The 12,066-nt window shown below is 61.2% G+C and overlaps 1 protein-coding gene across 2 annotated transcripts; it reads right to left on the bottom strand.

The window, feature by feature from the left end:
- Positions 1–1,122: 1,122 nt before the first annotated feature.
- CERCAM (cerebral endothelial cell adhesion molecule) lies at positions 1,123–8,912 on the bottom strand. Of its 2 annotated transcripts, XM_042879132.1 has the most exons (13): positions 8,821–8,912; positions 6,580–6,685; positions 4,476–4,586; positions 4,148–4,265; positions 3,921–4,055; positions 3,640–3,844; positions 3,454–3,573; positions 3,292–3,368; positions 3,054–3,160; positions 2,846–2,978; positions 2,555–2,682; positions 2,287–2,490; positions 1,123–1,807 (listed from the first exon to the last, which is right to left on the bottom strand). In XM_042879132.1, exons 3-13 carry the CDS (start codon positions 4,547–4,549, stop codon positions 1,573–1,575), a joined length of 1,536 nt encoding a protein of 511 aa, XP_042735066.1. In that variant the 5' UTR covers positions 4,550–4,586; positions 6,580–6,685; positions 8,821–8,912; the 3' UTR covers positions 1,123–1,572. The 2 variants fall into 2 exon arrangements, with proteins under 2 accessions (XP_042735066.1, XP_042735065.1); XM_042879131.1 differs by lacking the exons at positions 6,580–6,685; positions 8,821–8,912 and adding an exon at positions 5,707–5,855.
- Between the last annotated feature and the right edge of the window lie 3,154 nt (positions 8,913–12,066).

The raw sequence follows: 12,066 nt of genomic DNA, 5'->3' as shown, positions 1-12,066 counted from the left end.
GTTCCTTGGAGCCGGGCCCCGCACGGCCGGGGCAGCCATGGGGCAGCTCCAGCACCGTCCCCTCACCCTTCAGCCGCCTGCAGGGGCCCAGCACCTTCTGCCCCTTCACCACTGCCGTCCTCAGTCCCTCCCTGAGGTCCCTGCTGGTGGCTGCAGCCTCGCTCAGCACACCCCATGCATTCCCCTGCACAAACATCCCTTTCCCCTCAGCATCTGTTGGTGCCCCGCATCGTGGCTGTGCAGTAAAGGTGTCCCAACACCCCGTGGCACAGAAAGGCAGAGCTGCCTGGAATTTCCTAGCTCACCAGCAGACCAGTCTGCTCCCACGGAGCTGGAGCAACTAGTGGAGAGGTTTCAGGCTGTCACAGTTTCTGAGTTAGGCCGTTTTCTGCCAAAACACTGGAGTTTCTGAAAGCTCCTGGCCAGCTTTGTTACAGCTCTCCTGCCAGAGCTGCTAGGGAATGCCTTCTACGCTCCAGCACCACTCCAGCATCCCAAAAGCTTGGTGTTCTGCTGCATGTGTCCTGTTTGAGCTACAAGCTGCAAGCACAGCAGCTCCATGCCCACATCCCAGCAGGCACTGGAACGCACCCTGGGACCTGCCACCTCCTTCCTCTGCTCCAGCTGGCACCCAAACTTCACCCTCTGCTTACAGCTCCCATCCCAATCTCCTCACCCTGCAAGGTCTGCATCCAGGATACCTCAGCCACGGGAGCAATAGAGGGGAGAGCAGCAGCTCTGGGGACTCGGCAAGAAGCTCACCTCTCCCCCAGCCCACCCCATCTAGGGTCAGTTGCAGCATTTTCAAGGGACTTGCTTCTCTCCACCAGTTTTCAACCAAGAATTGCCCTGCATAGTGTTCACTTGCTCTGGGGACTTGAAGTTTTAGCGCAGAACAAACACTCTTGTAAAGCAAACATCCTCCTCCAAATCTGGCCACAAACGTGACACATGCCAGAGACCAGCAGGACTCAGCTGCAAATCCTGGTGCTCAAATTAGCAAAAGGTTTTCAGTCCAAAGGCCAAAACCTCTGCTGAGAGCATCAGAACAAATGAGGGAAGGCACTGTCATCGGTTTTACCTGGGGGCAGCTCTGCCCAGCACAGCTTGCAGCCAGGAACGTCAGCTCCAACACAGTTGGTTTTAATCCTCCTGGGCTTCGGCCCAGATATGGAACAGGCAGGGGTGGCAGGAGGCCACATGTGCACTTCCAGGGCCTTCCCCCCTCCTCCTGAATCAGCAAATCCACATGCGACGTCCAAAAAACAGTTTGCACTACTCAGGAGAGTACAGAGCCAGAGCACCACAGTCTGGCAGCCCCTCCGTCTGTCTAGGCACCATTTTGCCAACAGCCCCAGGGACAAATCCCATTTTGGAGCATGCGATGGGGAGAACCCAATCAACGATGGTCCCCCCTGGGTCACGATGCCTGGTCCCTATGGAGAAAAGCAGTGAGCATCCCTGCTAGTGGTCCAGGCAGGAGTAAGCCCTCTGCTCACCGATGCCTTCCCATGGGTGGGTGAGGAGAGTCTGGCTGCTCCCAGGGGGTGTCCACGTCCAGCACCAGCACCCTCAGAGCTCATCGTGGGATGCAGAGCGAAGATACCCCCCACCATCCCGCAGGTCCCTCAGGCTCTTCTGTGAGCCCACCCAGCCTGTCTGTTTGGAGTCATCATCCCAGATGGTGGAGGTCTCCGTGTCGCTCAGCCAGTTGCTGTCCCCGGCGTAGTGAGTGGGATAAACCAGGAGTGGGTGAGCCGAGAACACCTGCAGGTCCCGTGGGGCAAAGTGTCGCTTGTAGTCCTCGCTGGGGAAAGCAGGAGGAGAAGGACACATAAGGAGCGATGGAGAACACAGCAATGGAGTGCGTGCACGGGGGATGGCACTGTTTTGAGAGTGACATTGGCACCAGAGATGCTGTGTGCTCAGAGTGCCCCCCCCTTCCAACCCTTCATTTTACCATCCTGCTCTCCCCTTTGCCCACGTCCTCTCTTCCAGCGCTTGCCCACCTCCAGCTGCCTCCCCTCCAGGACCCCCCACCCGGTGAGGTGCCCCCAGTGAGGCTGAGCCCTCCACAAGGCCAGCCCCACACCCCAGCTCCATCCCTGCCGCCCCGTGCTGGCAGAGGGCCATTTTCCAGCAGCCGGCGGCCAGGCGGGGCTGGGGGGGAATGAGCTCATGCTGCAGATGTTTTCTTCCAGCCAGGGCGGAGGGGAGAGACAGGGTGGGATGGTGGCAATGGAGAAGAACCACATGTTCCCACAGCAGCGCAGCCCTGCTCCTTACTTGGGGTGTTTGTCGTACATGATGGGCAGGAACTCATCCACAGGCAGCATTTTGGAGAGGGGCTCAGCAGCCAGCAGCTTCTGCGCGCCACGGAGGGAGATGGCATACGCCAGGGTCCAGTAGGAATATCCAGCTACCACCAGGTTCCGGACACCCTCCACAGGAACCTCATCCTCTGCATTCACTTGCTTCCTCCCCAGGTAGCTGCAGGGCGAGTGGTCAGAGCCGGCCCAGCGCTCACCCTGCACCCCTCGTCCCCAGCACCTACACGAGGTCCCAGTCGTGCCGTGCCCCCTCCAGTTCCTCCATCAGCCGCTGCAGCCGGGCTGGGAAGGACACCTCAAAGCGCACGTCATCCTCAAAGACCAGCACCCGCTGCAGCCCCTGGGACACGATCTGTGGGGAGGACACAGAGCTGCTGACCTACACTGGGCCATATTGTGTTATACTGTGCCATACTGGGGCCACTCACCCTGAAGGAGAGACCCCCTCCCCAGGTTCTCCAGACAGATGTTGTACAGAGGGTCCCTACCCATGCTGGTGCCCCTCAGCCCCATACCTCCTTCCAGATGTTGTAATGGCTCAGGAAGCATCCAACCTCCCCCTTGGTGAGCGTGCGGCCAGAGAAGGGGTCATAGTACCCCGGCAGCAGGTCCACTCCCAGCACCTTGATGTCACTGCTGTTCAGGGTGCTGCAAGGTGAAAGGGTGGGTCAGCACGGTGTCCCCAGCACCCAGCTCCCGCCCAGGGTGACACTACGCTGTCACCTCCCATCCACTGCATCCACCACCCGTGCAGCGATCTCCAGCTCCTGCAGGGACTCCAGCATCCGCCGGCGCCGGTCCGGCCGCCTCACCAGATTGATGAGGAAGATCTGGGGAGGAAGAGAAGAGTCTCACTGGGGCAGCGGAGGGAGGGCACATCACTGCAGTGTGAGACAGGGGACACGGGGTTGGCTGAACACCAGGGTAGGAGGTGTGAAGGGGAGGCATGGGGGGCATTTACCTCATCAAAGCCCAATTTAGTGAGTGGTTTGGGTGGGACGGAGATGTGCCTGGAGCGCTGCATGGGGGGACCATCCACTGCAGAGAGATGGAAAATCCCTTCCATGGAGCCTCCAGCCCTCTGTCACTGCCAGGAACAGCACGGGGACCCCCTGGAGCTCACCCATGGCCTCCAGTGTGAGATGCACAAAGTTGACACGCTCATCCTCCAGAGTCTGGTGAGCCTTCACAGGGACGTTGATGTAGCCAAAGCGCTGCTGGTTGCACACGTGGACCTCAGCACCTGCAGGGCGAGGGGGTGAGCACCACAGAGGCTGACCCCAGCCCTCCCCAGACCGCTGATCCTCACCGGCCTCCTGGCAGGAGTAGGCAAAGACAATGATGTCGTCGAAAGCCCAGGTGTAGTTGGGATGGGGTGGGTAGAAGGCCAGCTGTGCTGTCTCCTCCTTCCGCAGGTCGATCAGGAAGGTGGCGTACACCATGGGCACGGCGAAGCAGCCCCGGCGCTGCCGGTTCTTGGTGGGGAAATAGTCAGCCGTGCGGCGATAGAAGCCCTGTAACACAGCGGTGTGACAGTGCCAGTGCCCAGGACACAGTGCTGGGCAGCCCCCCGGGGCTTCTGGGCCGTACCTGGGGCGTTATCCCGCACCAGAAGTTGGAGTAGAAGGTCTGCGAGTCCAACATCGGGGCCACCACCGACTTGTTCTGCGCCATGAGGAAGGTGAGGGTCTGGTTGTTGGTCAGGATGCTGTCTGTGTCCACAAACTGCAGGGACAGAGCTGGTGCTGGAGGCGTGGGGACACCCACACCCCATGTATCCCATGTACCACGACACCCGCCTGCTGCCTTGTCCCTACCAGGATGTAATCTGCCCGCAGCCCCCGGGCGTAGCTCAGAGCCTCCTGCTTCAGCCTCATCAGGTTTTCATAGCGTTTGTCGCTCCAGTGCTTGGGGCCGAGCTCATCAGGATAAGCACTGTGCAGTGGGGGGAAGGCAGAGGGTTAACAGTGCGGGCTGGGAACGCACAAACTCAGTGCACACACTGCATGCCGTCTGCCTGAGTCAGCGCCGAGCTGAGCTGGCAGCAGCACGCATGCAAAAAGCCCTGCAAAAACCCCGTGTGCACGCAGGGGAGAGGTGCAAGGAGAGGAGCGCAACACGGGGTTGTCCCCCCCCGGGCTGCACCTGGGCTCCTCTTCTGCCTTCCATGCCACCGAGTGGTAATTGCTGCCCACTGCCTGCAGCCATTCCTGCAGCATCGCCGTCGTGTTGTCCGAGTTGTGGTCCGTCGCACACCTGGGGGGGGGAAGGGGGGGTCAGTCCCGCGGTGCTTGGGGTCCTTGGGGACCCCCCGGGCACAGACCCCTGCCCAACCACACCGAGAGGCTGAGCAGCAGAGGGGAGCAGGGCTCGCTCGGAAAGGCAACGTGTAATTTGGAGGAACCACGGCTGCGTTCGCCGGGGAGGGAAAGGCAAAGGGGTCATTTCTTCCCCACCGCCGTCCTGCGGCTCTCGCTTGCTCTCAGCCCCCGTCGGCCCCAACGTCAGCTTCCCAACCCCATTCCCCCACTCCTGCCCCTCTGAGTCCCGCTGCGTCCCCGGCCACCGGCTGCTCTTCAGAGGGTCTCCAGGGGGCGGCAGGACCAAAGCGGCCCCTCCGCTCCCCCCAGCCCAGCCTCCCCCCAGCGGGACCCCTCCCCGCCAGCCCCCGCCTCATTCCCCGTAAAAGTTTCCACTCCAGCATGTGGCGGCTGCAAAGGAGAGGGGAAGAGGAGGAACGGGGACTCCTCTCCCACCCTCCGTACGGTATTAAAAGGGGTTTGGGGAGGTTGTGCTTGGGCAATGGGGGGGACAGGACAGTCTCTATGGGGAGAGGGAGGCAGCGCCCATCCCTGAGGATGTGGAAGGCCGCCACGAGCTCAGGGTGCTCCCTCACGCACACCAGCCCTACAAATCCAGGAGGGAAACAGTGAGGGGTCTCCGTTCCCCCGCTGCAGCGCTGTGCCCCCACCCCGCTGCTCCCACAGCCGCTCAGAGCCCCCCACGCAGCCACAACCCCCCTGTGGCCACGGGGTGCCACCACCACGGGTTCTCCGCGCCCCAACGGGATCCCCATGCAGTCCCCACTCCTCCAGGTCCCCATTCCCCCCCACCCCGGATCCTTATTCCCCAATCCTTGAGAGGATCCTGAAGGAATGGGGACACCCCTCTAAGGTCCCTGTTCCCCTCGGATCCCGCTCCCCGTGTCCCCCACCCCCCCGAGCTCCCACATGCCCCACTCCCCCATTTTCCCCGGAGCCCCCCACTCCCCACGTACCGCTCCCCCAGGACCCCCACTCCTTCCGCTCCCCCTCCCCACCCGCCGCCCCCATATCCCCCTAGGACCTGGGGGTGCTCCCGGCTCCCCCACCCTCACCACAGCGCGATGTTCCCCGCGGGGAAGTCCAGGCTCTCCAGAGCCCCCAGGCAATGAGGCAGCGAGTGCTGCGCATTGCGGGCCAGGAGGGCCAGCACCACCCGGGGGGGTTCGGGGCCGCCCCCGGTGCCGGTCCCGGTGCCCAGCAGCAGCAGCAGCAAGAGCGCAGCGCAGCGCAGCGGCCCCATGGCGGAGGGCAGCGGAGGCGGGCGGGGACGGGGCGGGACCCGAGCACGGGATGGGCCCCCGCCCCCGGCCCAGCCCCTATAGGGACCCCCCTCCCCCGCTCCCGACACCGGGAGGTGGAAGTACGGACGAGGACCGGGGGGACGCTTCCAGGTTCGTGCGGAGGAAAGGAGTTCTTGATATCATTTTTATATTCAAAACAAGCCGGCATCACAGAGCACCCCAAAACCCCACTGGGATGACAGCCAGCTTTAGGGCAACGCCCCCTCGCCCTGAGGACCCTACCGGGGCTTCATGCATCCGCGTGTGCCCCCCGGGGCTCCGCACAGCAAGGATGGTGGAGGTGGCTGGCGGCCGGGGGTCTCAGCTCGTTCATTCCCGAAGTGCCCGGCCCCAACGAGGTGCTTCCCCCCCCCCGGCTGAGCGGTTGCAGGCCTTACGGCGTTTGCAACGTGTCCGCGCTGCCAGCCACCCCTCGGGACTTCGGGCCAAAAATGTTGGTTAACCCCAAAGCCATAAAGGCAGCACAGTCTGGGAGGGGCCACGTCCCACCGAGAAAGCGCCCATCAGCCCCAACCCACAGCCCAACCCACAGCCCCAACCCATAGCCATGCCGGGCACCCCTCGCCCTACGGACCCCGCTGCTCCGCCTGGGGGTCGCGGTGTGCCACCAAACCTCGCACCCACCCCGCGCTGCAGCCGCCCGTCTGCTGCCGACGCGTCCCGCAGCTCCATCCCGCACTGCTGCTGGCACGTCTGAAATGCGCCTGAGGACGAAGGGATCCAACCGCACCTGGGAGAAGGAAAGGAGAGAGAAAATGAATGCGGGGGGCACTGGGAGCATCAGAGCGCCTTGCAGCTCTGCTTACAGCCCGCGGTCAGAGCAGTGTTTTTGGGGACGTTGTCTGTGGCGGAGCCCCCCGGCGCCTCACAGCGATGCAGAGGGGCTGCGGGACCCCAAAGCCCCGCACGGCCCCGCACGGCGCGGTGCTCCCGGTGCCGATCAGCCCCGATCCTCCGGGATCCGCGGAGCGCTGCGCTCAGTGCGGCCGCTGCTGCCACCTCCCGGCCCTGCGGGGTGCGACGGGGCCGGCCGAGGGGGAGGCGCGGCGTGGGGCTGCGGGGCCGATCCCTGCCTCGGGTCTGCAGCCCGCGCCCCACAGTCCTTCACTCGTACGCCCCCACACGTGTATCCCTGCATCCCCCCGTCTCTGCCACCCTGCATTGCTTCTTCATCCCCGCATCCCTCCGCTTTCTACATGGCTACATCCCTCCATTCCTCCATCCCTTCATCGCTCCGCCCCTACATCTCTGTGTTTCCACATCTATCCCCACGTCCTTACATCTCTCTACCCCTACATCCCTAATCCATCCATCCTTATATATCCCTGCCTCCTTCCAATCCTACTCTCCTACAACCCCTCATCCCATTTCTCCTACCTCCCTCCACTCCCACATCCCCGCATCCCTCTTCCCCTATATATCCCTGCACCCTTCTAACCCTACAGCTCCACATCCCCTGTACTCCTCCACCCCTCCACTCCCACACACCACCATTCTCACACCCCCAGCTCCCTGCATCCCCTCCCAGGGGTCACGGGCCGTGAATAGGAATGATACAGCAGGATTTTGGTGCCAGAGCAAGATTTGGAGAGTTCTGGTTCTCAGAAAGGCAGAGAGCAGAGCTCCCAGCAGCCGGGCAGCAATTTCTCCCCTGCAAAACCCTCTGCAGGTTCACCCTGGCGTCTCCTGGGCACGGGGAGCCAATGCTGCACCTCAGCCTGGGGAAACTGAGGCATGGAGCAATGCAAAGAGCAGCGCACAGGGGCACGGTGGGCTGGAACAGGCACAGGAGAACAAACACTGTGCCTCTTACAGCCACTGCTGTCTGTGCACGTTACAACCCACCACCCTCAGAGCTCACTGAGTGTCTGACATCACCTAGCAAGCTGCTTTGGCCGTGCAATCAGGAAAACAACCAGGAAGGAGCAGGGGGAGCTGCCTGGCCTTTGCCTCGGGGTGACCACCCCCCTCATCTCACTCTGCCCTGACACCTCCACTGCTGTCATGGGGCTGCTGCAGCCCACAGTGCCTCCGAGCCAACATCAAGCCTGGCAGCACTGCATCATATCCCCTCACATTGCATCCCCTCACACAGCATCCCATCAAATCCCATTGCATTGCATCACATCACACCTTATTCCATCCCATTCCAACCCATCCCATCCATCTCATCCCAACCCATCACATCGCACTGTATCCCCTTGCACTGAATCCCATCCTCTCACATCTTACTGCATTGCATCCACCCCACTGCATCCTATTGCACTGTCTGCCATTGCACTGCATCCTATTGCATCCCATCACATCCTATCACATTTCATCCCATCATACCCCACTGCATCCCATTGCATCCTATTGGGACCCATCCCATCCCATCCCATCCCATCCCATCCCATCCCATCCCATCCTACCATGTCCCATCTCATTGCATCCCATCCCCTCACATCCCATTGCATTGCATCCCATTGCATCCTATTGGGTTCCATCCCATCCCATCCCATCCCATCCCATCCCAAAATGCCCTTTCCCACCCAGCCTCCAGGACAAATCACGTATAAAATCCAATGTTATTCCCTGAGGGCTGTAAGATCTCTCCCACCAGCATCTGCCTGCCCTCCCAGCTGTGCTGAGCTGATCTGGAGCAGCTGAGTGCTGAAATCAGAGCGGGGTTTTGGGCAGCCCAGCACCCCTCCACCTTCCCCCCCTCCCCCCAGCCCAGGAGCTCAGCCCCAGCCCTGCACCCCCGGCTCAGCCCCAGCCTGGCACTGACCCCCCCCTCCTGCGCAGTGAGTTTTCCATCCATATGTTTTCTTTTTATTTCCCAGTTACTTTTGGCTGCAGGGCTGAGGTTTTGGCCATCCTCACCTCCTGTCTCCACCCCTTCCGTCACATTCGTTACGTTTCTCAGTGAAGCCTTTGCAAAGCTCCAGGTTCCTTCAACGTCACGTTCCTCCAAAAGGTTCAGATGTGGGTGCACAGAACACGAATCAATACATGAAGCTACACCTATAGAAATGGAACCACTGAGACGCCGCGTGGCCAGAGGTCGGCACAAACCTCCCAGCCTCCAACAATCCCTTATTTGTAAACTTATTTCATAGCAAAAGCTCTCCCTGCCACTCTGGGTGCCCCCAGGTGTCCCCAGCACCAAATGGAGAAACTGAGGCACCTCTCCCTGCTGCCCCCCCACCCCGCAGCCCCATTCCCCATTCCACCACCTCCAGCTGTTGTGTAGATCAGGGCTGGGCTCTCCTCCCTCCAGCATTCTGCTTCCAGCTCTGCTAAACCCATCCGCTCTGCTTCTCAACAGCCGGGTAAAAATAACAGCAACGAACCCGGAGCCTCCAAACCTCATTGCCCAGCTGGGAAAATCCAGGGGGATTTGGGGCCACCCAAGAGGAGCAGGAGGGGGTGGGGAGAGCAGCGGGGGCTGCATCTCCGTGCTGGGTGTGGGGGGAGCTGTACTGATGCAAATGGGACAGAAAATGAGCACTGAGCCCTGGGATGTCAGCCTTCGCCTGGGTCAGGCAGAGCCGGCGGTGCTGCAGACACTGGGGAGGGCACAGCCTTCTTCAGGGCCCGTCAGCCACAGCTGGAGCAGGGATGCTCAGTGCCACGGCACAGCTGTGCTCCGGCCAAGTGCTGTCCCTGCAGGTGGTACACGGGATGCTCAGCCCCACGCACGGCTCTTTTGGGCTGGACCACACCTGCAGTCCCCACATGGGACCCAGCAGGGGCACAGGGACACTGCTAAGCGAGGGGAAATGGAGGCTGGGAACCAGAGGGATGCACCTCCTGATCCCGAGACTCAACCTTGGGACACAACACCGGCGCAGCTCCTGGTCTCCAGCCGAAAATCACAGGGATACCTGGCCCCAAATCAGGGCTTGCACCACCAGCGCAGCCCCTGCTCCTCATCCCAAACCAGAGGGATGCCACCAACACGCCTCCAGGTCCCCAGCCCCGGGCTGTCCCGGTCCCATTATGGCAATGCCAGCCCCCCAGGGCTCCCCACACTCTGTCCCCTCTGCACCCTTTGGACGGATGGTGACATCAGAGTGCCCCAACCGGCACCGACGGGACGGATCCCCCCCGCGAGGTGCTGACCCGTGCGCTGCCGTCCCCTCCGTCCCCTCCTTCCTCTCCCACCCACCGGCACTTCGGCTCGGCCCCGTCCCAGCCCGGGCAGCTGTGACCGAAAACAAAGCTGTCCCCGCACAATGCCCTTCTGTCCGCTCCCAGATGCTGACCGCTGGGGTGGACAGCGGCCGGGCTGGAGGCATTGAAGGGCCGTGCCAGGCCCCCGCTGGCAGGGGACAATGTTGGCAGTGATGGAGGGTAGGTATTTCAAAAGGTTTTGTTTTCGGCTGACCCGCCGAGCCAGCGTGACCCCGCAGCCCCCCACCCACCCGTGCTCCTCCGTCCCCATAGAACCCGGCCGCATTCCTGACCTCGGGGGGGAAAAGTTTAAAAACTCCTAGCGAGGAGACAATGCCGGTGTCATGGCATTGATTTAGGAGGGACTCTTTCCATCACAAAGGCGAGACAAAGGCGCTCGGCGCTGGGAAAGGGGCTCCGGCTCCCGGCTCAGGAGCGGGGCCGATGCATTGTGCGTGGGGATCCGTCCTCCCGCGTCCCACCGGCTGCCACCGGGGATCCCTGCGGCCACCGCGGGGTCCCCACCGCCCCGTGGGGCGGCTCCGACCTCCCTCAGCCCCGACCCACGGCGAACCCCCCTGCCGCGACCGGCCCGAGCAGCGCTTCCATAGCGCCCAACTCACGGTGTCGGCAGCGCGGAGCTCAGCGCACGTCCCGGACAGCGGCAGCGCTCTGAGGCCGCGCTGAGAGCGCTTTGCTTTTTCTTTCCTTTTTTTTTTTTTTAAACAGGAGAAATATTTTTCTCCGGTGCTGGACGGCGCTGCCGGAGCTGGAACCGCGGCCATTGGTTTCCTCACGCTCTCCTCGCCCTATTTATTTTTTTTCCTGGCAGCTGCGGGCGGATGGGAGCTGGCGAGGTGCTGCTCCTGGGGCTGGGAGGCATTCGCTGCCCGGAACGGGGCAGCAGGAGGGGGGCTGGGGGCAAAGCGGATCCAAACCCCAACGCCACCCCGCTTTGGTTTTCCTTTTGTTTTTTTCCCCGTTATTTTCCTCCAGGATGAGATTTAATTTGCGGGGACTCTCCGGCAAAGTGCAGCAAAATCCCTCCTCGAGACACACAGGGAGGAAGCATTGGGCTGAGCTGCTCTGTTTTTCCCATTTGGGGCCAAAAATGCATTCCGTTCCCCGACCTGCAGGGACGCAGGGATGCACTCACAGCCCCACGGCAAACCCAGCCCCGCTCCCCTGTTAATTTTGTTTAGCAACTTGTCAGGTTGGTACATAAAGGAGGTGGAAAGATCAATCCCGGCTTTTCATCAGTGTGGGAAAAAGTATTTCACTAATCCATATTTATTGGTGTACGGAGCTGGGGGGGCCGGCAGGGGTACCCCAATGGTCAGGAGCAAAGGACAGGAGGGACAGTTTAAGGCTGCCCTTTGCGGAGGGGTCACATGTCACCAAAATCTTTCGGTTGTCTTTGGATTGGTTACATTCTGTTCTCTTTTTTTCAATTGGGGTTGCCAAGCAACTGGCTCAGACCGGCCAAGATATTTTCTTTATTACAAGTGGAGCAGAAAGCGGCGAGGAGGGGAGAGATGAAAAAAAAAAGAAAGAAGAAGGGAGAGGGGAGAAGAAGTTGAGACAATTAACATTTATAGGATCACATAACTTCATTAACTCGGCCGAGATTTGGGAAAGAGACTTAAAAAAAAAAAAGATGGTGGTGGGGAGGGGAGAGATGGGGACGAACAGGAGCTGAAAGCGGCAGCCCTGCGCTGAAATGATGCCCCAGGCAGTGTGGGGGCTCGGCACTTTGCTGCTCCCAGCAGTGGCTGCCACCAGCACGAGGCCCCCGGTGATGCTGATGCTCTTTTTTCATTTTTTTACCACCTGATTTCTTTTGATTCTCGCGCTCTCTGCCCGCCGCTGTGTCCCTGTGTCCTCACGTCCTCGTGTCACCGGGCTGTGGGGTCGCAGTGTCCCCATGTCCTTGGGATGCTGCTGTGCCACCCC

The sequence above is a fragment of the Lagopus leucura genome, unplaced genomic scaffold, assembly GCF_019238085.1.
Source record: "Lagopus leucura isolate 7727_CA_CO unplaced genomic scaffold, USGS_WTPT01 Super-Scaffold_100022, whole genome shotgun sequence".
NCBI lineage: Eukaryota > Metazoa > Chordata > Aves > Galliformes > Phasianidae > Lagopus > Lagopus leucura.
This window is presented reverse-complemented; position numbering and strand designations above follow the sequence as displayed.